General features: G+C 40.3%; 2 protein-coding genes across 3 annotated transcripts in view; one reads left to right on the top strand and one right to left on the bottom strand.

Moving 5' to 3' along the window:
• The window catches only part of insyn2a (inhibitory synaptic factor 2A), a 31691-nt gene extending 4474 nt beyond the window's left edge, over nt 1-27217 (bottom strand). The window contains exons 1-3 of the mRNA XM_026178426.2: nt 26714-27217; nt 15034-16267; nt 8413-8484 (exon numbers count right to left, since the gene is read on the bottom strand). Coding sequence (XP_026034211.2) covers nt 8413-8484; nt 15034-16262 — 1301 coding nt within the window. The 5' untranslated portion in view covers nt 16263-16267; nt 26714-27217. The remainder of the gene's footprint in view (nt 1-8412; nt 8485-15033; nt 16268-26713) is intronic.
• dock1 (dedicator of cytokinesis 1) overlaps nt 1-27901 on the top strand; it is a 196844-nt gene that overhangs the window by 97779 nt on the left and 71164 nt on the right. The window lies entirely within an intron of this gene.

The following is a 27901-nucleotide window of genomic DNA, read 5'->3' as shown; positions in this document are numbered from 1 at the left end:
CCATGTCTGTCATACAGTTGGCCCAGAGCTTCAAAGTTGGCAGGTACCATTTAAAGAGTCCTCCTTCGAGGCCTCTTGGGCCTCAAATGGCTAGACCAGAGTAGATTTTAAAGTTTGCCAAGAATATTTCCTATATATGAATTTTAAGTGGTCATAACAGTTGTTTTATATTCATTCTGAAAAATTTGATTTTTATCCATTCATAAAAATAGTTCCCAAATGTAGTTCACTTTGTCAAACTCTGACATGCATATAAAACAAGATGCATAGGCCACTAAATTAACAGGCTCTTGCAGCTCAGATAGAAGTGGCATAGATGTAATAAACGTGGGGGTGACACCGATGAAGCAAAATGTTGAGCATTTCCCTGCATGCTTTGCACGTCTTTAAAAACCTTTAGTTATTGCTGCGATAAAGGCACAGCAAAACAGATCTCCTTGGAGTTTTAAGGGAAGGGGGTGCTCTAGCTCAATGCTGTGTCATTTTCTGTGGATAAGTTTCTCCTTCTACACATACACATAATCATGCACATACACACATATACAGCAGCAGTGATAGGATTTTCCTTGCTCTTCAGCGTAAGCCTCTAATACTGCTGAGGCGGTTGTTGCTTCACATCCATGGCTACAGGTGATAGTCCTACATGGACATGTAGCCATTTAACCTGATTAAAATGCCGATTATTATGCTGTATTGTTGGTACAATAATAAGAGTTAATTAATGCTCTTTATGGACACTGTACATTACATGTTGCACAGATCAAGATACTTATGTGCAGCAATCTTTGCTTTGTACAGCTGTTTCCATCTGGTTAAAGGTTGTGCTTCTAAATTCTAAACTTTAACACATGTAAATTGTTAAAATAATCAATCAAGTAATCCATGAAAGCCAAATGCTCAGGTTTCAGATTTTTCTCTATTCTGGCTCTCTATGATGTCGTAGAACGGGGACGACCAGGTTGGGCAAGGTCATTTCAGCCCCACCACTCTGGCTGTAACCTGCCCCCTCTGAAAAACTATTCTTGTAGACCCCAAGAATAAAGAATCAAGTTGGAAATGACCATAATAAGTCAACCTTAAATTCCAGTTTCAGTCACATATTAAATAATCTAAATGCAGACTATATCTAAAACGGCGGTCCCCAACCTTTTTTGCGCCACAGAACAGTTTAATGTCAGGCGGTATTTTCACGGACTGGCCTTTAAGGTGTCGCAGATAAATACAACAAAATAAACTGATACGACCAAGACAAAAACTGTGGTGTTTTGTAAATAAAATAGTAAACGTGAATTCACTGTGTAATTGTGTAACTTTATTAGCAGCGTCCTCCTGAAATGCGCCAACAACATTGTGAGTAACATCCTCCTCTCTGCCAATTAATGCTCTCTGTCGCTATGGTAACATGTAAATATTTAAAATTCATAACACACTGGAAAAGACCAAGGGAAACCGAGTAAATGATAAAAACCCTGAAAACCATAAATTTCACACACAAACCTCAACTCTCGTGGCCCGGTACCAGACGACTAACGGACCAGTACCTGTCTGTGGCCCGGGTGTTGGGGACCGCTGATTTAAAAAGTCTTTATAGTAGGGTTGGGTGATTCCATCCTCTCGTCCCCCTGTGGCATCGCTATTGGATGGCAGAGGAGGTTAAAGCACACCCATTGTGGTGGCTCTATTCATCTTCCATAATAACAATATGTGGCCACAAGGCAAAAAACCTCCAAATGAGCTAAAGTGGAACATCTACATTGGGAGTTTTTTCATCCAGTAAGAAGAAACGTTTATAAGTTGACTTAAAACACTGATTGATTTAGCTTTATCGTAATTAGTTAACCTAATGGACAGGTATCAGTTGAACAGCTAAAAGAGTATTAACAGACTTTAATACTGAGACGAGACAGGAAGTTTAGGAGACGAATACGTGTCTCTGCACTTTACAGTCTCAACGGTCACATTTGCACACATTTAAAAATCAAACCAGCAGTCACAGATATCCTGCTGTTGTCTCTCTTTTGATGATGACGATAGATCAGTGTAACCTCTCCACACAGACGCACATTAACTTCAAAGCTTGTAGAAGTCCGTGCGTGAATTGTGGATGCGTAGCCACGCACGCCCAAGTAAGTCTGGGTTGCAAGTTCCTGTTATATGTGGAAGTGCAACCAGAAACTATAATGAGGAAGATTCAGTTTATTATACACCTCATAATAATTATATCAGTTTATTGCGTCAGTGGAGAAAAAGCACAAAAATTGCCCTGATCTACGAGCCGTCGTCAGTAGTTTTGACCATCACCATCCATAGACACAACACTACTTTATAAGTCTGTAGTCTTCTGATTTGACTGTGAACCTCATTGGAAGCTGAAACTAAATGAATGATCTTTGTTAGAAAACACCCCCAACCACCCTGGACACTACCCAGTCGAACTTAAATGCTGTGAACGTGATTTTTATTTTTATTTTTAAAAAGAGGAGCGTTTGCACTGACGTATAAAGTCACATGATGCAGTACCAGTTGACAATATCAGCATAGAAACTAACAATGCTGTACTCAAAATAGCTTATGAAGTGTTTTCATTCCTTTTCAAGCCTGATATTTTTTAAATATTTCGTTTTTAAAGTTGAGTAATACACGTAGTAAATGTAATGTAATCAGACTAATCCCCACAAACAGCATACATATTTGAACAATCAAAAGTTTCTGGTTAGTCATCCTTGTAGCTGTGTGTTGTTACTTAGCCTTTGTGTGAAACTGAATCTGCGCAGCTCTCAGGAGCCAGGCGAATCATACAAAGTAGATGTAAAGTGCCCCGTGGCTTGGGAACAGCATAGCAAGGAAAATTAAATGTCACTGAAAAGAGAAAAAAAAATCAGCATAACTTCATTTGGAAAAAAAAGAGAGAAAAAAAGATAATCATCTCATCTTTGAAACCTACTCAAAAGGCCTTGTAATGAAAGATTTATTAGTCTCTACCCAGCCCAGTTATCAGCATTGCCTTATAAAAGTGTCACGGGCCCCCATGCGTCACTCCGCATTTGGACTTTTTGCTGAAAGCAAAAAGTGAGACGTTGTTGGCATTTACTGTCCCCTATCTGCCACTCCCTGGAGGGGGTTGTTGGATCAGAACAAATTGAAGAAAGCACTTCGGACCTTGTCAGTCTTTAACCTCTGTCCCTCACTTGTTCCTCCTCTATCTTTGTCTTCCTCTCTTACTCCCATTCCTTCCTCTCTACAGTGTGTGTGTGTGTGTGTGTGTGTATGTGTATATATATATATATATATATATATATATATATATATATATATATATATATATATATATATATATATTAGAAAAAGAATTTTGTCCAATTCCACGTACAATACATAATCTCTCATTTTAACTTATTCGTTGTTATACAAACCTCTCACCTGCCCTTTATCCGTCTGGGTCTTTATCTCTCGTTGTCTCTTTCATCCCCTCGCTCTTACACATTCTCACTCTGCCTTTCTTTTTGTTCCCCTTATCTTTTCTGGGTGTGAATGTGCTCTTCTTGACTGTCCTCACTGTCCCTCCACACTATCTGTCATACCGAGGATCACTCTTGTAGCTATGGTAACCGGCTTACCACCATGTTGGAAAACATCATTATGCTTGCAGAAAAAGAGATATCTTCCCCCAGCACTGCTGTGCGGTAGGACAGCCTCGCTGCTCAGTAATTTCCATATGTTCTAATGTAATCAGCTCTTCAGCCTTTAGCGACGCTTAATTGATTTTCATAGCCTCGCACAATAGATTGGATATTTGTCCTCCTTTTAAAAGCCCATTCCTTTGTTGATTTTTTTTTTTTTTGCTATCTTATTGCACTGCACAGTGTTATTCAAAGAATGTTTTACCATCAGATAGTTAGTTTAATGATCACTTGTAATGCTCTGCTCCAGAATTAATCGCAGGACTCGGAAGCTAATGAGAAAATTTAACTGTTGGGGAATATTTGTAGTCTGTTGTTAACAATGTAACTCAGTGATGGGGACCTCCCAAATCGACTTCCTTAATCACAACCACTTAAATCTATCTCTGTTTTTGATCAGCACATTAACCCATATAAAAGCAATGTGAGGAAAATGAGATTACAGGGTTTTTGCGTCGAGAAGCATCAGCGGAATGCATTTCGAATCCCGACTTTTCCGCACCATCCTGTCCATTGATGTCTTTTTATCCAGCTTCTTTCTGTGTTTGTCTCTCATGTAGGGCTGCCACGATTAGTCGACTAGTCAGGATTACGTCGACTATCAAAATTGTCTACGACTAATTTAATAGTCGACGCGTCGTTTGAAGCTTTGTAAGATCCCAAAAGATGCAGGAATAAGTAGTAGGATTTAAGAGTGTAATAACGGACTGAAACAGAAGATGGCAGCACTGCATGTACAAGGATGCCAGCTGCTGTTAAACCCCGAAGAAGAAGAAACTGTGTCCCAGAATTCATAGCGCAGCACAGCTCAGTTTCCAACAATGGCGGCATCTAGTTAGTTTTAATGTTACTCTTATTATTCTTTCTCGGTCACAAAATAAACGTTTAACATATTTTCAGGCGAGAATGTAGCTGTGTAAACCTCAAATATCTGCTCAGTTTATCAAGACACCACATATTTTCAAAAGCGCTCCGACATTTTCCGAGACATCTGTTACCCACTAGCTCGATAGCTAGCCGGGGGCTAGGCTCACTAGAGCCTGTGAGAACACCGGACACCCGGCAAATCTTTTTCAACCCACCGCCGTCTTTTGCTACTCAGGTTAAACATGACATATAAGTCACTTGGATAACTTTAAAATGTTATTGTTTGGCTTTTTTCGGTATTTTATTTGTTCCTGAGTAAATCGATTTGGCTGAGATTAAAATTATAGTTTTTACACAGATGCTCGAGAATATACTCCGGTGTCCCGTTATATTTTAGATAGCAAGGAGCAGACGGCTGAGTTTATTAAACTCCACCGAAACAATCTGCAAATTTCATTCAAATTTAATAAACTATCATCTTGTCTTTATTTTTTGTTAGCACATACCGTAAACACTTAAAGCTGTAAGCTAATGATAGTTATATAAGAGCAGATGCATGCTGGTGCAATAAGCTGTACGTTTTACGTCCAATGGATGCACGATCTGATTAGTCGACGATCAAAATAATCGTTTTGGGCAGCCCTACTCTCATGCTTAGTCTCTAACTCCCCCCACCAAACTCCTCTCTCCTAACCCTTCTCAGTAACAGATGTTACGTCACTGTAATAGGCAAGACAGAATATTGTTTTTTCTGCCTTTTTCCTCATTCTGTTTCAATGTCATGCACATTGTATTAAGCTTTGAATCCCCAAGTTCATTTGAAAACACACTGTTAGCTGTGTGGAGGAGATAACATATTCTGGAGAAAAAGTGAGATTGAGAAAGTTACTGAGGGAGGATGAAAGAGAGACCGACCGAGTTCAAGATGGTTAAAAACGAGGAAAGTGGGACCAGACAAGGACAAGAGACTATAGCAGCTTTTGTATTCTGTTTGAAGTCCATGCCCATAGACTGCAGCATCATATTGATCTGGTGCTGTTGTTATGCTAAGGTTGGGTTGGATGATGCCAGATACTCTTGGACGAATTGATTACGTTGAAGAGTGCATGGCTTCTTACTTGGCGTTAAAATGATTTATGTATCCATATTTCCAACCCTAGCCTCGAGACCAGGTATATCACATTAACATTTAGGAGTTTACTCCAGCATACTCACGAGAAATCCTGATATCATAGACAACTATTCTTCCCTTATACACAGTGTTCCTTCACGGCTCTGCCTCCTATCCTGTGTTCCTCCACCTCCAGAGAGGTTGTTTTCATGGAGATCTAAGTAATTAGATTGCCATTTAATCCCCCCGCCTGTGTGAATACAACTGCTATATTTGATTCTGTGTCTAATCAACACAATTTACCATGCCAAGCGAGTCTCTTAAAGAAGAACTCGGGTCAATTTAACAGATTTTAAACATCACATTTAAAAAATTTTTGCCCTTCATCAAGCTAAAACCCTGCCAGACCCAGACAGGGTTTGTTAAAAATGAGCCTCCTGGGGTTTTTTTATTTTTATTGACAGCTATTTTTCCAATATACAGTCTGTGTTTTTCTGCACTTCCTCCGCAGGTGAAGAATTTCAGTCAATTGTGGCAGATCTAGGAAGCCGAATGTGGATATTTGACGTTAAAGACAGTTGTCAGTCTTTCTGCAAGATCAACACCTGCAAAATCAGAGGGAAAATCTGACCTTACTTTGTGTCAACTTTATAGAACAATCAGTTTTTCTTTGGGCTTTTTTAGTATTGAAAATCTCCATACGCGTTCTATTTTGAACAACTCACTCGTATGTATAATTGGCTCATATTCAAATGGCTACACTTAATCATAGCTTTTATTGCAACCTGCATTTGCATATTTAATATCTTCAGTGGGAATTGAGGTCACATTGATATACACACCAGGAGCTACGTTTACAGAAGCCTAAAATTTGAATTATAGTCGGTTTAAAAGTGCAAACAGAATAAAAATACCCAATCTGAACACTGCAATCAAATTAAACAAATGTCATTTCAATTTTTTTTTTTTTTTAAAGAAATTTTTCACTTTTGCACCTGTCAGCACATCACTGATTAAATATCGGCCACATCTAAACACCAGAGCATTAGAAATCACATTGATGTGATGACTTTAGTAAAAAAACAAACTAAAAAAAACAAAAGTGTGCAAGCATCATAGGAAAGGTAATTTCTTCTAAGAGCCTTACAGGGAAATTGCTTTTATTTGTTAAAATTAAGCATTTTGCTACACAGTTTGTTGCTTGCAGATTGAGAGCAAAGGTTAGCAAACATCTTTGTGGTCTTGTCTTAGGAATGGAGAGTGGAGAAAGAGCCTGTGTTAGAGGGAACAGGGGTGCCTATTCTCCATGGGCAAAGCTCTGCATTGACACTGTACATATTAACTATATATAAGAGCGAAATCTCATCTCAGGAGTCAGTTCTATTTCATTCATTTTTTAAACCATTGCCTATTAATTAGTTCTGTCTTGTGTCCTTCAAATTCTTTGCCATCAGTCAGCTCAAATCACCCCGTCGTTCTGTCATTGAATTGTTGTTAAAGCACCATTCTTGTTGTCAACCCTGCGGCTATGCAGAGGACCTGCTGGGATCCTAAAATATTTTACGTTGCAATGCACCCTTCCTCATCTCACACATCAGAGGGAACAGAGTTATGCCCTGCTCCTTGATTTTCAGGAGCCGATTGAAGTATGGCCAGAGGCTTATCAGTTATTGAGAGCAGTAGATAGAAAATGATTATAAATGGCTTCTCAGAGGAGAAAAGTAGACTGAGTAGAACAGCAGTGACCACTGAAAACACTTTTATTGATTGCCTCTCACCCACCTACTTTTTTAAATCTCCTTTCTTTTCCATCTCTTCCCCATCTCGCTCGTTTTGACCGTTGTCAGCTTACTTCTTGTAATCACTGAAAAACAGAAACAGCTAAGCTGCATGCGCATACGCAATTTAACCTTGTGTCTTGCCATTCTAACTGTGAGTAAAGAGCCTTCATGGGGGTCATACTGACTGTGTAAGAACATGGTACAAGCTTGACTTAATTGTCATGCCCTACAACAACTCACGTAGACTTAATAAATGAAATTTAGCAGCAATCTCAGTTTGGTAGGGCACTGCATCTTTGCAATTTATTTCAAAGTTGGGCTTTAATTAAGTATTGCAATAACTTTTAGCTGGCTTGTTGTGAGTTTGTGTATAGGGATTCATGATTCTTAGAGGCTATATCTGAGAACCATCGCTGAATTTAGCGTTTTTGTATGAGAATTAGATATTCTGAAGCCTCCAACAGAGCAACTAAACATTGTTTAACATACAAGCATAGTGCCTCCAAATTAAGTTATGCCACGTGTGTCTTCAAAAGAAGATACTTTCTCGCCTGGTTGACTTTGCACACGTATATTAGTTTTCAAATAAATTGAACTTTACATTTAAGTCATTCAGATTTTTAGTTGGCTTGGAAACAGCGCACTGTGATGATATTTCATGATGTGTGGACGGTAATTAATTTCACCTTTTGCAACCCTGTGCTCACACGCTCCATTGTATTTATCCCCTCTACTCAGTGAATGAAGCAGTGTGAAGGGACAGTATGAGAATCAGAAGAAGACATATAGCTTAATGGACAGCGTCGCGTGTAAATGTCACATGTCCCCATGCGCTCATTAGCAGCATTCACATTAGTAATAGCCCTTCCCCTCCTCTCTGTGGTGTCTCTTTTCCACCTGTTCACTTTCCCTCAAGGAGAAAGAGCAGGGCGCATTTGGATCATCGTGTCTTTGAAGAGGAATGGCTACTAACCTGTAAATAATGCATGCGCTGTTCCGGCATGTGTCACAGTTGGCCGTGTCCTGTCCGGTTCGATAGGAGAGTCTGCGGGGAAGATAAGAGTCGTGAATGAGTAATTACAGGACTTGTTAGGCTGCTCCCTCACACCTTCCTTTCTCATCTTATTTGTCATCCCTCGTTAGCGAGAGCGAAGTAAATGAGGGTGATGATGAGGAGTCACACTGCCCTCCTGACCGTGACACCGGTCAGGAGCCAGGGCACGGTGTCAGCCATTACTTGTGGTTGACTGATTAGTAGTCAGATAAAGCTAAAGGGTACACAGGGTGAGTTTTTGACCTGCGTTTAAAGAGGATTTTCATTATAGACTTGTTTCAGGATTGTTGAAATACCTTCCAATTATATTGGAGTTTTTCATGAAGTAATAACAAAAGTACTGTTGGGCTGTAACACTACATTAGTGTAATTATCATTTAATCGGCTGATTATTTTATGTACACTGTGATAGAAACACATATTTAAACTGTTGATTAGAAGTGTAAACTCATAATATATCAAACAGCGTTTATAACCCAAATGGTTCTTGGCTAATAAATTAAGTAATCTTTAGTCAGTTTTTACCAAAATGAATAAAGGTTTTTAACACAAAAATGTTTTTTTTTTAACTTGGTCTTTATTACTTTTTATTGCTGAATTGATGAGCTCCTCCTACGTTGTACGCAAACCCTTTTTACTCACGCGAAAGAAATCCCTTCATTGATTAATCCTTTCTGTGGAGCATATTTTTTGTAAAGCAAACAATCTGAGTTATAATCTGAAAGTAACAGAATCGTTTAGGTCCTCTAAGGAGATGAAATTGTACAATTTTGGTTGAGAATGCGACCCATTGACGTTTTATAGTTTGCCTCAATTTTATAGGCTAAAAACTAAAGTACTGTATTATATGATATGCTTTATATTGTTATCAGATGTTTTAACAACATAAAACAGGAAATGCTGATTGTGCTGATTAAAGATTATTTTCTAAAGGTTAACTGATGGGCCTGAGTTAAGAGCTTCAGTAAGCTTAAAGGATTTCTCTGGCATCTGTAAATGTGAGTAGAGTATTGATTTCAATGGTGTTCTTGTAATTCATGACATAATAGAATGGATGCAACTTTGGATTTTACCAACACTATTGAAAAGAAGGCAATTCTGGTTTTATGGTAATTAAACTTCTGCATCAGAAGAAGCAGTTTGTAAAAGTCTTGAAACATTGCTCATTTCTTTAGATTCCGGGTAGAAAAGGGTGAAACATTGCAGGAATGAATTGAAAGATGTAAACATATAGGGAACTATATAAGGCAACAGCCGAGATTGTACAATTCTAACAAGCCTGGAAGTCAATAACTTAGTATGTCCACCTTTATTCTTCTAACACAGCCTGAACTCCCTTCCCTTTTCCTGTAATTTCTATAGTAGTCTTTGGGAGTAATTCTGCAGGTTACTTGAAGGACTTTCAAAGATCTTCTTTGTTGGCTTCCTTTTGTTCTCTACTCTTTCAAAGTGATGCGACACTGTTTCAGTAATGTTTCGTTGTGTGCTTTTCTATTCAGGTATGCTTTGACTGCATTGGCAGCGTGTTTGGGCTGATGGTTATGATGAAAAATGAAGATCTAGATTTCCACAATTTTTTTTTTTTTAGCCAGATCCCCAGCATCACTGGCATGTTTTACAGATGGCTTTAGAGAATCCGTGTTAAGACCTTTGTCCTCCGTACCTAATGATCTAACCATTAGATCATTAGGTCTTTTTCTTAAGGACATGACTTTCAAATTAAAAAAAAAAATAGGTTCAAGGTTTTCCACTTCTTCTTTTATTCTCCATTTTTTACAGTTTCCTTTAATCTCTTAAGGGCACTCAGCGCCCCATACAGATGTATGTGATGATATATGACATAAGTCTTTGGCAAATATAAGGTCTTTTTTTTGTGTAGACACAACACTGGATCATCCCTTGGGTTAAAGGCCTTTTTTATCCTTGAATGATCCACAGGCCAGCGTTCAGTAGCTTAGCAAGCAAAACATTGCTCTGAAAATGGAAAGTAGTCATGTATAACCATTGGACTGAAAATGAATGGAAAAGCAGCCAAAGAAAAACTTTGAAAGATCTTCGGAAACCCTGAAGAACCATTCCCCCAATATTACTTTTAAAAATGACAAGAATACCAGGCTCCATAGAAGCAAAATAGAAATAAACGAGCAAAGGTTCAAGACTTTTGCACAGTTCTGTTTACCACATAGAGATGCCATGCATAATTTTTAATAGCTGTGCTCTTCTTCATCAATCACTGGCAGGTATTTGTATGTCATCACGCATATTAGATACCACTCTCCTGCTAACCAAAACAGCTTATTCGGGTTATATCAGTGCCAGCATCAATAACGCCGTGGTACACAGGCATGTAACCTTTGAAACACAGTTTAAAACTTGCTTACCAGTGGATCAGGTATTTTTATCTGTCAAGGTTTTGAGATGTCTAAGGTTTCTCTCTTCACCCTTTCTGTTAGAGCTCATCCCAGTGATGAACAGCTGCACATTTTTCCAGACAAAAAAAGGCCTTTGTTACTCGGTTTAATCAATAAAACATATGAAAACAGAGAGAGACTGCTCAGAGTGGGGTCTGTGGATTAGTCTCAGTAATGGGGGCACTGTTTCTGGAGAGAGATGTTGCTGTTGAACTTTCAACAGTATTGTTTTGTCAAGTAACACATCAGCTAAATACCAATAGAGATTAGCGAGAAGATGTTTTTTCTTCTTTGTGAGGTTTATTTAGATGTGATGATGCTTTCACAGACAGTTACACATGTCTGGTTTCTCAAGTGAACCTTAATGTTAAAGACACTGTGTTCCATTCATCATACTTCTAATGGGTAACTTTTGCTTTTAATCCTCAGCTTTCATCTTTGCAGTAGAATAGCCGTTTTTCATTTCTCTCACTACTACTTTTGCCAGGCTACCCACAGGCTGCGGCACCAATAAAAATTAAAGCCCTACCATAAATTTCCCCTCCTTATCTACTGCACTGCTTTCTGCGCTGTGTGCTCTGACAGGTATATTGGATGTGTTGACATCAATATTGTTATTTAAGACTGTACCAGACTCGGGAAATGGGATGGATGCAGTGATACAAGATTTACGTTTACATGTTTACATTTGCAACTGGGATTAATTGTAATAATAGGCTTGGAAGTGCAGTGCAGTGCAGTGAGGAAGACCACAGCCACGCTCGCTTTTCGCAAGACGAGTCAATCAATAAACAACTGATGGGTTACATTGTCAACTGAATTGTGCCCTTTGAACGACTCCCTATTTTCTGTCTTTCTCTAACCCTCATGCTGTCTAGGTCTCTTTCCCCCTCAATCTTTCATAACTCCTCACCCCCTCTCACACTGAGTTGATAGGAGAAAATAAGAGAGTAGAGCTCATTTCGGCAAGCTTCCCTGGGGAGCGCGAAGCCAAAAGTGCCATTAACAGTATATTTACACACCTCCCTCGATTTTGCTACTACGTGAAGTCTCCCAAATGTCACCGAGTGGGTGGGATTCCAGGGGCATAAAAACATGCACACATACACAGTGCTAATAGACACGCTAGCAACAAGTCCCCATGAGTGTGATTAATTGGGTCTGGGCTGCCAGCACTATCTGATGATACAGCATTATTCCCAAGCTTTGTGTTCTTGGGTCCAGCCAATGATGTACTCTAGAATCCTTCCCACTGTCACGCTCTATGCTCTGGGCAAAACTGTAGTCGAGGGACAAGTGTCTGTGTGTGTTTGTGCTTTTCAGAGTGTTCCCTTTGTAATAGCTTCTCATCCCCAGTCTCGTCAGACTTTATAGTCCCAAGTTTTTAGTGGTTTTCTTCCCTAACTGTCTCATTTTTTTGTTAATAGCCAAGTCGAAGAAGTCATTTTCAATGCTGAGGCACTGGAATTGCTATTCCAATATATAGTTTTTTGGAGGAAGTAACACTTTTGATGGGGATAAAACCACTCCAGTTGAAACATCAGTACCAACAGAGAAGTTACAAAAAAGGGTTAACTTTCATATTCACCAAAGGATAAAAGTCATCAAGCCAATAGGAAAAAACAAAACAAAAAAGCCTTCTATGTCTTTCTTTCAAGAAATATGTTGTTTTGCAAATTGTAGTTTCTTTAAGATCACTGCTAGATTTTAAGGCACATAGAAGGCTTTGATGTCTGCCATGTTCTTGGGTTGATGGAAAGCTCTGTGCCCACCTGCTGCCTGCTGCACTCTCCGCCTCTTGAACTCACTGGGGAGAGCAGCAGGCAGACTTTTGTAGCTTCTCTTTAAGAAGTAAACAGTGATTTTTCTACTGTGCTTTTGGTTTAAGATTTGCACTAACAAGACCCTCAGAGGATGCTGTCATGCGATATATTTCTGTAAATGTAATGTACATCGCAGATTGTTGTTATCTGGAAGGTCCTGGCTGCACATGGGAAAGATGGTGCTGACTTTTAGCTTCAAACTCGCTCCAATACAGCTGGTGACATCACACCTCAATATAGTTACATTTCAGTTCGAGACATCCAATCAGAGGAGTCTAATAATTTGAGTTTGTGATGAATTTGTTTTGATGTGAAACTGCCAAGCAGTTTGAATCCACCACCACTATGTTTTTCTCTGCTTGCTGTTTTTTTTACGATAAAATCTGAAACTCATCAGGTTATATGTAGTTTTGTTCTATTTTGTAACTGTATCCTTCTTTCTTCCTCCTAGACTTTTGTCTTTTGCACCCCTATTTTCTTTCTCCTGATGTCACACAGATCAGGAGAAACAAAAGATTTTTTGCATCAGCATCACAGCCACTGTAGACATGCACGCACAGTGATTAATGCAATAGTTATAAGTTATATGACTTAATATAAGATGCAATTCACCTATAGCCTATGGGCAGTCCTATTGCTTGTGTCAGTGACATTTACATAGGGGGTAAGTGAAGCTAATGTAGTGTGAAAAAAGTGACCTTTGAAATACAGAAATACTGTATTTACAGGACAAAGATGACTATGCTTGAATAGATAAATAGAAGTTCACTTAGCCTTGGATGGATTACACGGGGCTTGCACTGCTCACTGGCTTTAGCTTAATGTAGGAAGCACAATGTGAAAACACAGTGTCTTTGTGTATGTGAACAGATGGTGCCATTAAAGAGTGCTCACTTATTTTTGTCTATGAAAAGCTTCTCCTCTCCTTACCTCCCCACTTCCCACCTGCCACTTTAGACACACCTGATAAGTCAGATGTGCTCGGCAACGCATTGAAAGTAGTGTCCCGCATTATGTCACGCGTGTGCTAACTTTTTCAATCGCATTTTTCTAAGTTTGTCAACTAGGAGATTAAAGTTGCATTGTGCAAGACTGAAGGAGGATAATTGCCTTGTTAGAGGGTTGCAAATGCTACGTGCTATGTTTGAAGTTGAAATTGAGAATTGCTTTCTTACACTTGGAAGTACTTGTACTTGTGTCCTCCTTGTTTATAAGCTTGACAGGTGTGTTTTGGATATGTTGATTACATGGGGTTTCTCGCTCCATGCCGTAACACGGCTACTGGTCAAAACAGATAGGGATCTGGGTGCCGAGCCCCAGCAATTCTCCCAACAAATTGCCCATTTTGTTTGCCTCGTCCCTTTAGATAGCATCAAACCCACTGAAATAGAGGATTGTCTATCTGCAGCCCTTTTGTATATACTCAGTATCTTTTGGACAGTAAATGGCTTTTTCACAGGCTGTGGCTTTTTCACATGCCTTGGACTTTTCTAGATAAACTTATAGTCTGCTGCTGGATAAAGCCAATCGTTAAACGTTTAGTATTTTCTTTAAGTAATAAACAATCTTAAATTTAATGCCATTCTGTAATTTGATGCCCTGCTTAGAATAATATTCATGTCTTGAGCATTTTAGTGTTAAATTACTCAATTAATAAACTGAGAGAGCGTTGCTTAGCACTGGGTTTGTGAATGAAGGTGACATACACAATGGCAACATGTGATTTAAAGCATGTACGTAATGCAGCAGCTGCACCATATCTAAGGAGAATTGTCACAAAAGGGCATTGCACTGTAATAGCACTGCAGGGCACATCCAAGTGAAAGCCACATCACTACAGCTACAATAATGCTCTTTTGGTGCCTCAGTCAAGGCTCTGCTGAGCAGCTGTCACACTTATAAGATTTTTACTGTAATAAAGAAATAATGTGTCACACCAACATTGTATTTTTGTTGTTGATACTGAATCATGAACGTGTTATGTTTCTCTTGTTTTGTAATATATTCTTCTCTCAGTTTTTATCTGTAGATTTATAGCATTCCTTTGTGGCTAACATAAGACCCGCGTCAGTGTACGTTAAGTAGACAACTCTTGCTAAACCAATCAATAGATGCTTTTGTTGTTTGTTTTGTCTGTGTTGCGTGTTTTGTAATACATCTGTAGTTCCATAATTCAGCCATGGTTGGCCACTGAGTCATTTTCAGTGCTAAATCGATCTTTGGGACATCAGTGGGACCGGTACTGTGCATCTGCAGCAGGGAGAAATAATCGTGCATCTGTACACGATTCGAGTGAGATGGCTTACCCTTCTCTGTGGGCCTCTCCTTTTTCCAGTTCCTGGATGACCCCCAGCAGCACCTTGATGGTCTCTTGGCTGGAGCTGATGAGATTTTCCATGGCCTGGAGCTGTGCTTTAACGTCCCCGTCCTGATTCATAGGCACTATTTGCTTACAGGCTTCCTGCGTTTGGTCGGTTGGTGTTCCAACAGCCTCACCGCCTATGCAGGGTGACAGAGGTTCCTCCATGCCCCGTATAGGCCGGGCAGATAACTGCCCCGTGTGGCACTGTGCCTGTGTTTTACAGCCTCCACGGGATCGTGGTAACGTCTCACTCGACAGCCCGTTGAGCTGCAGGCCTTTCTTTCGCTTGCTCCGTACAGACGGACTGTCCAGGCACTCCACCTGGGTGAGGGAGTTCCAGGCGATGGGGCCCGTAACCTTGGAGGCCCTGTCCGGCAGGGTTCGGGATGAGCCTTCCTCCAGATTGAGCAGCTGCCTCTTGGCCGAGCGGTCTGTGTCGGCCTCCCTGTGTTGTAATCCTGTTCTGGCTTTGGAAGGTATGCTGCAGAGCTGGTACTCTGCCTGTGCTCCAGGTCCGCTTCCTCTCGGTGTGTCTGCGAGGCAGTCTGTGTCTGCAGTGCAACTGAGCAGCAGAGCATCAGAGCACAGGCCATCAGGTGCAGTGTGCTGCTCCACTGTGGCAATGCACTCATTAGTATGGAGCAGAGCCCTGGTCCTCAGGACTCCGCTCCCCCCACAGGCCCCCTCCTCCTCCTCATCTAAACCCTGCTCAGGTGCCTTAGACTGCTTCACCTCCATGATAAAACCGTTATTCTGACCTTTATAAGTTTCCACGGCCGCCACATGCTTAAAGGTATGTCCTTTTTTGCGCTCGAAGGGAAACGTCTGATACCGTTTCTTCAGGTCGGGTGACGTCTGAACACCTGTGCTCCTTGTGACGTTAGGAATCGATCTGCGTGCAGGGACAGTCATGTATTTGCGGTATGCCACTTTGTATGACATTGGTTTGCCACTTTTCCCCGCTGCCTGCAACTCCGCCTCTCTTTGCTCGTTCTGCGCCTCGCAGATGTCCTTGAAACGCACTTGCAAGGCCTTGTTTCTCTTCCTCACCTGTCGATTGGCTTCCAGGGAATACTTTACCTCCAGCGCCAGCGAAGTGGAGGGCACGGGCGCTGCCTCCGAGTCAGACTCTGAGTTGGTGAGCATGCATTTGCCACCCTCCTTGCTCACCATGTTTCCTGAGAGGCATAGAGGAGAAACACTGTTAATCATCAGTAATGAGGGGCTTAGACAAAGACCCTTGCCTGACTATTACATCCCACTTGATAAAACACACATTCTCTCTTAGCTTAGGGAGAAGGGAGGAAACGGTGTAATTAAATAGAGCTAAAGGTATATGATTTAAAAAAAGCTTTTATCAGACACTTCACATTAAAATGAAACAAATAGACATTTTCAGTGAATATCTTTGAAAAGCTGAGGTTGATATTTGATATGCTTTCTTTTCTTCTAGAGCTAAAGGTGCAGCTTAAACTATGGAAGTCAGTTTTTCATATGCATGTACTGCAGATTTCGTTCCCTTTTTATTTCTTTTTTTTTATTGCCCGATTTCATGGCTCTTTTATGCTTGGCAGTTATTTACTGTTTATTTGCTGAATCACAACTCAGTTTAGGCTGTAAGGGTTCCCCAAAAATTATCCTATCAAATTTCCATGATACATTTAATCGCCTCTGTGAAACTAATAACTCCAGTTTTAAATAATTTTCCTTCGTTTATCATTGTCAGTTAAAGTGTCTTTCATAACGACTTCCTCCTTTTCCTACCCCACTTTCTACATTTATGAGTATCTGCTGCTCTAGTTGCGTTCGCCTTTTGGGTTTGTATCAATCACCGAGCTTACAATATATAAGGATGATGTCTGATTTTCCTTTCCGTGGTTTATTAGCTTCAGCACGATTCTTCACTGCCTCACCTTTCCTGCTCATAGTTAATAATTAATTCCCTGAATATGAAAAGTAGTCTCTTTTCTGACTTAACTGAGAAAATGTTAAGAAAAACATGAGGTTGACATCTGCAAACAGACAACTCTTTGTCAGAACGCTGTACAACAAGCCTCTGAGGAGAAACAAGCGGAGATAACGAATTATCTTTCCTTAGTACCACAGGTATGGTAGTGGGATCGTGACTCTGCAGTGTGCCTCTGAGGCTCTGACAGAAATATATTTCACCTTCTGCCTCCTCATTTACAATAAGGAAACGCTCCACGCACTCATATAGATGCTGAATCAGATAGGCCAATTATCCTTCTCAGCTTATCTGCCATGACTGTTCTCTGTCACCAGCAAATGACTTCCTATTTCAAACCTGTCTGTTTACTTAGCTGGGAGCTACAGAACAGTTTTCTTTTTTCCCCCCATCACTGTCTTCTTCGCCATCATCTATCACTCCGTAATATTAAATTAGCACGCTGGGTCTCTGGCTCCATTAGGCGACACCTATTTTTTACTGTCTCACCTAACATCTAGCTTAAGAGTCTTGTCTACAGACATTAGTCAGTGGCATCTGTAAATGTGATACTTTTACAGTGTTATAATCATTCAGTCATTTTATGCAAAAAGGTGCCTCATCCTCAGTTGCTTTTTCCTGCAATGAGAATGAGAATTTAGTTTAGCTGTGAATTATATGTTACCCGTTACATCCTTCGTTTACCGGATATGTCATGCCATATGGTATAATTGTCATTATCATAGGCTTTTTTCATAAAAGAAGCTGATTTTGATTGAAACAGACAGATTGACACTCTTCCCTTGAAACTGGTCAACCCTCCTCCAGTTGTGTAATTGGGGAAGTGAGAGCAGCATGCACACATAGACAGGGTTGAGATGAGATGCTTTCTCCTGTGCAAACAGATGTTTGTTTGATTCTGATGTGACCAAGTGACCAGGGAATACAATCTAATGCAGTTTTTTGTTGAAAATGTATAAAAGCCCAGCACGGGGCATGTTGGTAAACTACAAAAATCCTCCGCTGTTAAGATACACTTCCCACTTTAACAGGGGTATATAGGGAGTAGCTTTTATTTACTGTGCATCGTTCAAGAGCGGATGTTATAAAATACTCCACAACAAAAGACTAAAAAGCAAGTAAGAGACAACAAAAGACAATAAATGCAGACAACTGGATAAAAATGTAAGGTGGGGGGATGCAGGATGTGAGAGAGAGAGATAGTTCTCCCTGCCCTTCACGCAAAGGCAGAGCGGGATTGCCTCATAATTCTCCATCGTCAAGAGCAGAATGTCAAAGGTCATGGATACTACAATTTTAGCCCCAGTGTCCCTTTTAAGAAAGGATTTCTGTAACCCTTCACATAGAAGGCTTTAAATATACATTTTGGTGCCGCTACATATAACCTGAACCATAAAAACATTATTATTATTATTACATACATAGGTCCACACAGACATTAGAGTTAAACTGTAGCCAAAAATAATGATTGAGAGATTAAGGATATGCAGGGGAGTTTTCAGCAGCTGATTCAGCCAACGTGATGGGCCGAGGAAATTTAGGAACTCTAACCTTAAACGTTTGTACGCCTCTGGCTTTATTAAAAAAAGAAGAAAAAAACATGCGATAATTAAAGACCCTGATCAGATGATTGCAGAAGAAAACTACTGCAATTAGTTCTTAGTAGCTCTGTTATACATGCAGGAACCTGGGAATATTTGTTTTATTAATAAAAAATGAATTCTGATTTTTACTTGAACCCAGTGAAGGGAAGGAAAAATAGGGATGATGTGCGAGTGTTAGGTTTTTTGGGGTTTTTTGTTTTGATTTTGTTTTCCATTCTGGACCAACTGATGTACACGTGAAATGAGCTGCAATAATCAAGACAGGACACAATTAATGTTTGTACTAAAAGCTCCAGATTTTTGGGTGCCAGTAAATGGTTTTTCTTTACTTTTGTTCCTCAGCTGCAGGCTTATAGGTACAGTGCAGGAACTATTAGTTCATTATAAGAAAAAAACATGATTATTTTACTCTCTACTGATCATATCACAATCTTTGTGTAATAGTTACATACGAAACGATAAATTTTTTCCAATCCTGCACTCATACAACACTCGTTGTGTCTCCTGATACTTTTTACCACATTTAAAAAGTCATTTAAAATTCATTTTAGTTTTATTTTTTAAATACTTTGTTATATTGTTGTTGCTGCCGCTCTTTATAATAACATATAAGCTGCTGTAACAAAATAATTTTGGGTAAAAAAAAAATATATATATATAGACATTTTGTTAATATTTTTCCAGTATGTGGAAAGAAGAAATGATCAAGAAGAAGCCAGGGAGATCTTTGTTCAGTTACCAATGGAAACAAGTGTTACACTTGTTATCACAAAATGTCCAATTATAGCAAGTGTAAATCACATAAAGGCTCCTGACCCCTTTGCCATGAGGCTGATTGAGCTGTGAACATTCAGGAAGTTACAGGAATGTAAAGTGGAAGAATCGGTACAGCACCTCCCGGTGAATTATTTCCTCTCGTTATTACCCTGTTTATCCCACATTTAAAAACCAGCAACTGAACAAAGGCAGATAATATTTTTTTTTAATTCTTTTGACTACTTGCCATGTTACATTTATTCCCAGAATATATCTGTTTGCTCGCTTGGCTGTGTTCCATCACTGTCAAGAGACCTCTCCATGTTTGTTCAGTGGATGACATTTTCAAAGAGAGTTTAAATCGCTAACCTACATTCCCTCTCTCCAAATGAGGTCAATAAATACTTCGGTGGTATTAGCTAGGTCTAAATTAAACATTATATTTAATATGTGCAAATTTATGTATGATTACATTTCAAGATGTCACCCTGTTCTGAGCCATTAGGTAGGAATGTAGTTTGTCAGCACAAACAGCAACAGTGTTGCTTCTCTATTACTCTCTATTCCTCCTTTCCTATGCGGCGGCATGACAACGTGTACAGTTTTGTGATATTGTCTCATGTTCACATTTACATTTGATCATATTTGACATGTCAGCACCGTAGGATGAATGATGTCTTCCTGGCTCCCCGTATCTGATTTGTTACCCATTGGGTGCAGACACGGGCAGCAGCACTCGTATCTCCCCTCCAGCTGCAACACCACCCTCTGGCCTTTTGCATAAACAGGATGATTCAGCACGCAAGGCTGTGACAACTGCCTCTTTTCATATGGTGGCCCTGGTCCTTTTTTTCTATTTAGAAGCTAATTGGTGAAGTGACCCACAATTTTCTACCCAGACCCCCCCACCCAAAAAAATAATCAAAAACCCAGACCTCACAAGGTCACATGCGCATAGCAAAGCACACTGACATTTTAATACTTGACCTGGTTTTAGCAGCGCTGCTGTCATAGCTGTCACGCTGGCCCTTTAGGTCACCATTTGGAATTTCTAGGGACACAATCACATTTGGCTAAAAGCGAGCCCGTTGAGCATTGCTAGTCTGGGGGCGATATTCTTCCCTTTAACAATTATATTAAGTTCTGTAATGGTTCGAGGACAATCCAGGTTACTGCAGTAATGCAATTCATTATCGTGGTATGATAGAAGAAGTTAGATAGAAGAAGAGAAGTGGTGCGCTCAGAGCACGTCCTCGCTTACACAGTGCACCTTACATTAAATGGAACCCCAATATTTGCCCTATTTAAAACTTTATACAAGTCACTTATTTGATGAATGGCAGCCTCCTAATTTTGCTTTTGCTCCCTGGGAGGACATCTTAAAAGGTGGAAATTTTCGTGTCCTGACTCAGCCTGGGGATTGAATGTTTACCCTAACTTCGAGCCTGACTAATTTTGTTTTATCGCTTCTGCTCTACTGACAGGAAAATTCATTAATATGGTATGCATCACAAAACCGGTGAATCGATTGAACGCTGGAAATGCGGCTATACATGTCAATTAGCTGCAGCAATGTAAGCATCCTATCTCGTTTAAGCATTTAATGGTATGTTTCTATTTTAGGGATTTCCAATCGTGCAGCTGAAACATACGCTCGGCAGAGAATGTAAAAATATTTTCCTGGCAGCTTGGAACAAGTAGTACAACTCTAAGCTATTTACTCATATAGTAAATGACTATATCCTTTTACTCTGAGACGGTGGGGCTTTTTAGAGCACTTAGTTTCAATTCTGAGAAATATTGATGTCTCCAGTTCAGTGATATTTTTTGTAAAGTATGCTTCCCTGTATGTAGCATTGATCTAGGAAAGGCTTGCTCATTTTGGGGTGAACTTGCATACACAGACTCAGCTCTCCACCCTATTCAGGACCTTTGGGATGAACTGGAACGCCATCTGCAAGCCAGGCCTTGTCACCCAAGCAACATCAGTGGCTGACCTTGCTAGAGCTCCCACGGCTGAATGACTGTTTATTCCTCCAGCCAGCTTTCCACATTTTATAAAAAAGCCTTCCCAGAATATCAATAATAGTACTTTTTATGTACATATTAATTTATATAGCTGTGTGCTTTGTGAGTTTTTCAGACTGTATGAGCTTGAAGTTTGGTATTGAATTGCACTGCAGTTTTACACTATTAAAAGTCATTGTGATCTCAGAGGCTGCTGAATGAGTGGCAGTATCATCACAGTCATGGACATTTTCAACTCTTTAATCTAGTTCCATCTACTCCTGCTTTGTTTCCCTGTTTTCCCCCCTCCACTGTCATAATTATACAGGGCTTAGTGGTGTTTTGCAAATTCTTTGATCTGCCTCTTAAGAGCAGACGGATTACGCAGTAAAAAGATTGTACTGGTAAGGTTATTTGACAGTGTGGGTTTATTGCTGGGTTATTATTTTCTGTCTCTTTGTGCCGTGTCATGTGAGCAGGCTTGGCTGTACCCTTGTTCATAGAGTAGATGTGAGGAGGATTGACGGCTGGGTGTTTTGACAGTAAGTTGGTATTGAGGGAAAATATTAGGGAAGTGCATTTTCCTGGCATCACATGCAGGAAATCCTTTGTAAGTAAACAGTAGTTTACTGCTGTGCCATTGCACTGGAAATGGCTGGATTTTATGGGATTGGTTTCAGGCATGTTTAATTCAATGATGCTTCCTTCCATTATTTTTTTTTCTACATTAGTTATTATCTATATTATTATTTCAGCAATGAATAAATACTATCTGTAGGATATCTTAAAGCGTAATATAAAGGCGTATTTTCACTCCTGGTTACAAATCATGTTGAGTTTAAGGAGAACTAAAATTACACCCATCATCTTGGATAACATAGCTTGGCTTAAAACCAGATCTTCTTAAAGTGGACCGCAAGCCAAATGGCTGATTTAAAATGATTTAGCTTACTCCAATAGCAATGATAATAATATCTTAACTGCAGTATTTGTTTCGATGCCAGAATCCTGAAATTGTGACCGAACCAATCCAGATTTGCTGTTGATCCACGCTGATCACAATATCCTTACTTTATATTTCTGCAATAAAAAAAGCTATGTTTGCAATACATATGTTATTTTTATGCATTGAGGTTTTTATTTCTTCCACTTAATGATCCCAAAGTAAACCATGTGTAAGTAAGACATTATATACACATGGTTTAAGTATGGTGCTAGGAATAACTCTCACAAAAGAACATAGTGTACTCTATGCTGGCCTGCTGCTTATGTGGATCTTCTTATCCTCGGCCTGTAGCCCCCAGACTTTGTATCCTAATTATTTTTTACGCACTCTGTCCCTGCTGAATTGTACTTAGTTGGCTTTGCGTTGTGCACACTCAGGTAGGACCTTGATTAATTCTCAGAAAGTCTGTCTGTACGTCACAGGCTACTCTAGAGGGAGATCAGACCTCAGGATCTATACTGCAGAGACTGCCCGGCCTAATCACAATACATCATTGCCTCATCACCTTTTTTTCTTTACCACCTTTCTGCAGAACATTAGATCTCTTTTTTTTGTCTTCATCCCCCTGTTTTGTGCTCGTCTTCTCGTTGCTTTCTCTGTGTGTTTTTCTGTCTCTTTGCCTTCTAGACTGAGGTTTCAAAACTGATGGGTAACTAGAGAACTCCCCTGCTGCTTTCACATTCCTCATTGTCATCCCTAGCAAAGAAAAAAATACCCACACATATACACAGCTACACATGAAGATGGAAAAGACGAGAAGAAACAGGTGCAGATAGAAAGAACATGGGGCTTATACTCGGTTCGGATATTGCAGATTGAACGTGGGTAAAATAGAGACAGAAATGAAAGGGGAAGATGAAACCATGGAGAAAGATCCATCAAGAAGAATAGTCAGAAACCACAGAGGAAACAACAGCTAAAGCCATTCTGTCTTGTGTCATTTGGTCAGCTCAACTGAATCTTAAAAATATTGTGACGACAGTAACATCAAAGCAGTGTCACAGAAAGTGAAACTTGATATGTTCTTTGAAGAAAGTTTTATGTTTTATGGATTTTCACATAAAAAAGAAGGTTTTGTGAGGGTATATTTCACAGCACTGACGTGTGATGAGGCAAACAAGTTGGTTTGAGTGACAGTGTAAATAACTATTAAGGTAATGACTAAATACTTGGGACATTTGTGGTTTTGCTAACTGTTCTGGATACAGCAGGAACTGTGCATACGATCTTTTGACAGATGTTAGCTGGTGAACAGAAACCTTTTTAACAACAAAACCTAAAATGTTTACAACACATTTGCTTACCTTTTCTTATAAAGGTCAAAATTTGGGGCTTTTATGTAAATGAAAATTTAATATCTGGATTTTGGGATGTTGGTCAAACCTGTTTTACACCAGATAAAAACAAGAGAAGGTAATTTCTCATAATTAGTAGACTTGTTAATTAAATATGAACTTTATCCATATAATATATAAATACATATACAAATTTATATACTTTTTCTAAGGGAAAGTCCTTGCTGATTTCAGCAAAACAATGCCGAGTTTCATTTGGCATGCATTACAACACCATGGTCTGTTAGTGTTACTGGCCTCGAATCCAGACGCGTCACACAATAATTAAAGTTATGAAAAAGTTATGACAAAATGATGAACGAGACCCCAAACTTTTGAGAAAATCTGATATCAGGAGAAAACAGGAAAATATTTCTCTTTCAGAGGGTCTTCTCAGTTCTCAAGCTCTTACAAAACACTGTCAAGAAGAAGAGGTGATGTAACACAGTAGTAAACATGGCCTTGTCCCAGCTTCTTCTTTCTTTTAGCATGCCGCTCGCAACAAATTCAAAAGGCTATATTTTAAAAAAAACAATAAAATGTTATAATATTTGGTGTGTTGTCTTCCACTATTTTCAGGTTTTACATGATTTGTAAATCACTGTAGTTCCCCCACTGATCACCATAGTGAATAACATTCCTCGTCTTGTTACAGTACAGTGTTATACTGGGAAACATTGATCCTGGCAGTGGATAGCACTTTGACACATACCACTCATGCAGACATCACCCATCAGACTCAGCACATCCCCAGCTGCTGAGTGGGCCTTCAAACTGCAGAGTTTCCAATAACACTGAACATTTCCTACCCCAAGAGGTGCCCTTTTAAATCCCTGAGGAGGTGAAGCTGTAATTGGTAGAACAAAGGGCAGCTACACAATATTTAGTTGTTGGTTTTAAAGTTTTGTCTCATTTTTGCCTCAAAAAATCAAAAAACTCCTCTTCTCCTGCAGATGAATAGGAAAGCACATGTTTCACACACACATACACTTGCAGCAACACTTAGGTGAGATCAGGTGTGAAGTGCCTCCTTCTGTATTCATGTGATGTACAAAGTCAGCCACACATATCTACACACGGTCCCATCTTCAGCGACACACACACACAGTTCACCCAAACTGCATTACGTTGCTGTGGTCCTCCCAGTGAAAATACTCATTCTTAATGAATAATCCTATTAGCACATGAAAGGTAACATCTGGTAACATAGGAGAGTCATTTGTTTTCTGGATGAATGAGTACCCCTCCCAGTGAGCGGGGTGATGGGAGGTGAATGCACACTTCACCACTCGTTTGGAAACGCGTGTACTTTTTGCAGGCCACCTCTGTTTTTTGTTTTGTGTTTTTCCCCTCCCCTCCCTTACCATTTCTCCCTTTCTGTGTGCACACGTAAAAGCTTTAACTTTGTTCCAGCTTTAAATCTCCAGGAACCTCTCTGCATTTGCACTGATAGGACATAGGTGATGGCCTGAGCGTACTCCTGTCTCGTGTGTTTACGTGTGGCAGTTGTCCCTCTTTCTTTTTCTCTGTAGTATTAGAAGGTGAAGTGTTGCTTGATGTCTCCTAGAAATAAAGACTAGCTTTGAAGCGTTTGGCCATCGCATCCATTACTCCTAGACTGTCATCCCCCAGGTCTCATAAAGACATCAAGCGTCAAGGTTAAAGTAAGACAGCCAGTTAAAGTAATCATATTTTTTTGCTTTTTTTGGACTCTCACCTTTATTCCTACCCTGTAATTTCATATAATGGAATTATAAAAGCAAAGAGAAATTCAATATCCTCTCCTGCCTTATTCTGCTATTCCTTGCAGACAGTCTCTTTCCCCCTCGCTCTATATCTCTTTCTCTTTCTCCATCCATCTTTATCTGTTTCCCTCTGTCTTCTTCTTAGTGTCTGCTGAAAGTGAAATAGAGCATACAGGAGATTGTATCAGAGCGCTGATGTGAGCTGTGGTTAAAGGGGAGACGGAGAGCGATAGCAAGAGGTTTGTAGGAATGAGTGGGACTGACATGCGTTTTGTGTGGCAACTGAAGGACAGTTGAGATGTGAGGGCTCTTGGCAGCCCTTGTTCCCTCTCACCCCCTAAACACCGGCAACCCAGTGCCAACATCTTATCACCCCACACACACAAATGCACCAATAATCTTTAAGGAGATGGTGACTTCACCAACTCCATTAATCTAGATTAGTGTCCATTGGAGGTCCTTCATCAGGTGCAGCCAGCTGTGTGATGCCCAGCTTTCACTACGTGTTTCTCTGTGCTGCATGCTCCCTGCTTTTAAAACACTGCTGCAGCCAAACGTGGGAAAGCAGCTTAATGCAATAATTCACAAATTCTTAATTTGAACATCGATATCGGCGTGTTTTATGTAACTCAGCTCACTTAGCTGAGAGGAAATGCAGCATCATGCAATTCCTCATACGCAAGCACTGTTTTAGCTTTGTATGCCGCTTCAGTCAGGTAAAATGTGGTTCAAAATCCTCTTGGAAATGAAAAACTGACCTTCGAGATCTGATAAATGTCAGCAAGCATTGGCATTTAGTCCACCCCCTCCCCTCCCTCCAGACGCAAAATTAACCAATAGTTCAAATATTTTCATGTGTAAAGTTTTCCGAAGTGAGTAAATTGTCTGTTAAAGTCAGCACCAGCACATTCCATAAGCGCTCCCTGAATTTTCCCTTCACCCGAGCAGAGGCATCTGAGTGTAAAATCCATCTGAGATTTACCTCCTTTCATCTGTCACCCAGATTTGATATTTGATCATCTGACTAAAGAGAACATTTTGACTGAAAATATTCCTTATGGCTTATCCAGGGCTCAGTTCCTCTGAGCAAGCAGATTTCTTGGATTTCCCACTCCATAGGTTATATGAGCAGACTTCCCCCCCCTTTCAGATGCAGACTAAGAGGTGAAATGGAGGAGAGGACAAGAGCAGAGAAGAGCAACTTACCTCAGACTGTGAATTACTGACGTAAAGGATGTGATAGCCTAGATCCCTGGTTGTGCCCATGCATGCCTGTTTCCTCAGTAGATCAGAAGCGAGCTGGAAGAGGAGGCTATGCCATGGCAGAAGTTAAAGAGGACAGTCAGGCAGTGGCACGCAGGTGGAGCAGGGGCAGCAGTAGTTGGGAGTAGTTGTTGCACATCGGCGTCTATGATCCAGTAGCGTGAGCCTCCTCTAAGCCCGAGACAGAGTCAACACTCCCCCTCTTTTTTTCTTTTTTCCCCCCCTTCTCTCCACCCGGTCTCTTTTCGTCTTCTTCCCTTTCTCCACACGGTGTCGGCAGGGGCTTTCACTCACTCACACATGCATGCATGCACACACTCACACACGAGCAGGCACACACATACTGTGGCTGAACTCCGGACGGCTCAGCGACGGAGCCCACGCAGGCTGAATATCCCCATCGTGCCGCCGCAGTTCTGCTCTCTGGCTTTCTCCTCTATTCTGTTTGTCTGCCTCTGAGCCTGTGTGTGTGTGTGTATGAGTGTGTGTGTGAGTGAGTAAGTGAGTGAGAGAGAGAGAGTGAGAGACAATGAGAGAGAGAGAGAGAGAGAGATTAAGTGAAAGGGGGAGGGAACATGAGAGCGAAAAAGAGAGATGGAGAGTGCAAAGGGAGGAAGGGAGGTTGCAGTGGAGAAAGTAGAGCTTTAGTTTTGGCTACATCTATCAGGTTCGTGCACCATCCATTTATCTTATAATCTTATAAAGCAGTTATATCAGTGACATCACAAAACCATATGCACAGCTTTACCTCATATCCTCGAAGCCTTGCTTTGTTTGTCAGGAGCAGAAATAAATTCCAACTTTGAATGGCTTTGTTGAGGGCCACCTTACCTCACACACAGACCGATGTTTTTGAGATTTGTCATTCTTCACACCTGTGTTTTTGATTCTTTTGAGTTTCTTGGCATCCGTATGCTGATGCTTGTCATGTGTTACCCTTGAGAGTTTTCTTGCAAGTCCATTCACCTTCTGTCACCTCCCTACAGCTTTTTTCTTTGTGTGAGGGGAAAATTTCATTTGCTTTCCCTCCCTCCCAACTGCCTATTACAGAGCTTCTATTGCCCGTTCCCCTTTCAGGTATTTATCCATCTGTCACAGGAAAATACCAGTTTTCATAAGGGAATATGCAGC

Source organism: Astatotilapia calliptera, chromosome 8, assembly GCF_964374335.1.
Source record: "Astatotilapia calliptera chromosome 8, fAstCal68.1, whole genome shotgun sequence".
Classification (NCBI taxonomy): Eukaryota; Metazoa; Chordata; class Actinopteri; order Cichliformes; family Cichlidae; genus Astatotilapia; species Astatotilapia calliptera.
Note: the sequence above shows the minus strand (reverse complement) of the source record. Positions and strands in the feature narration are given on the sequence as shown.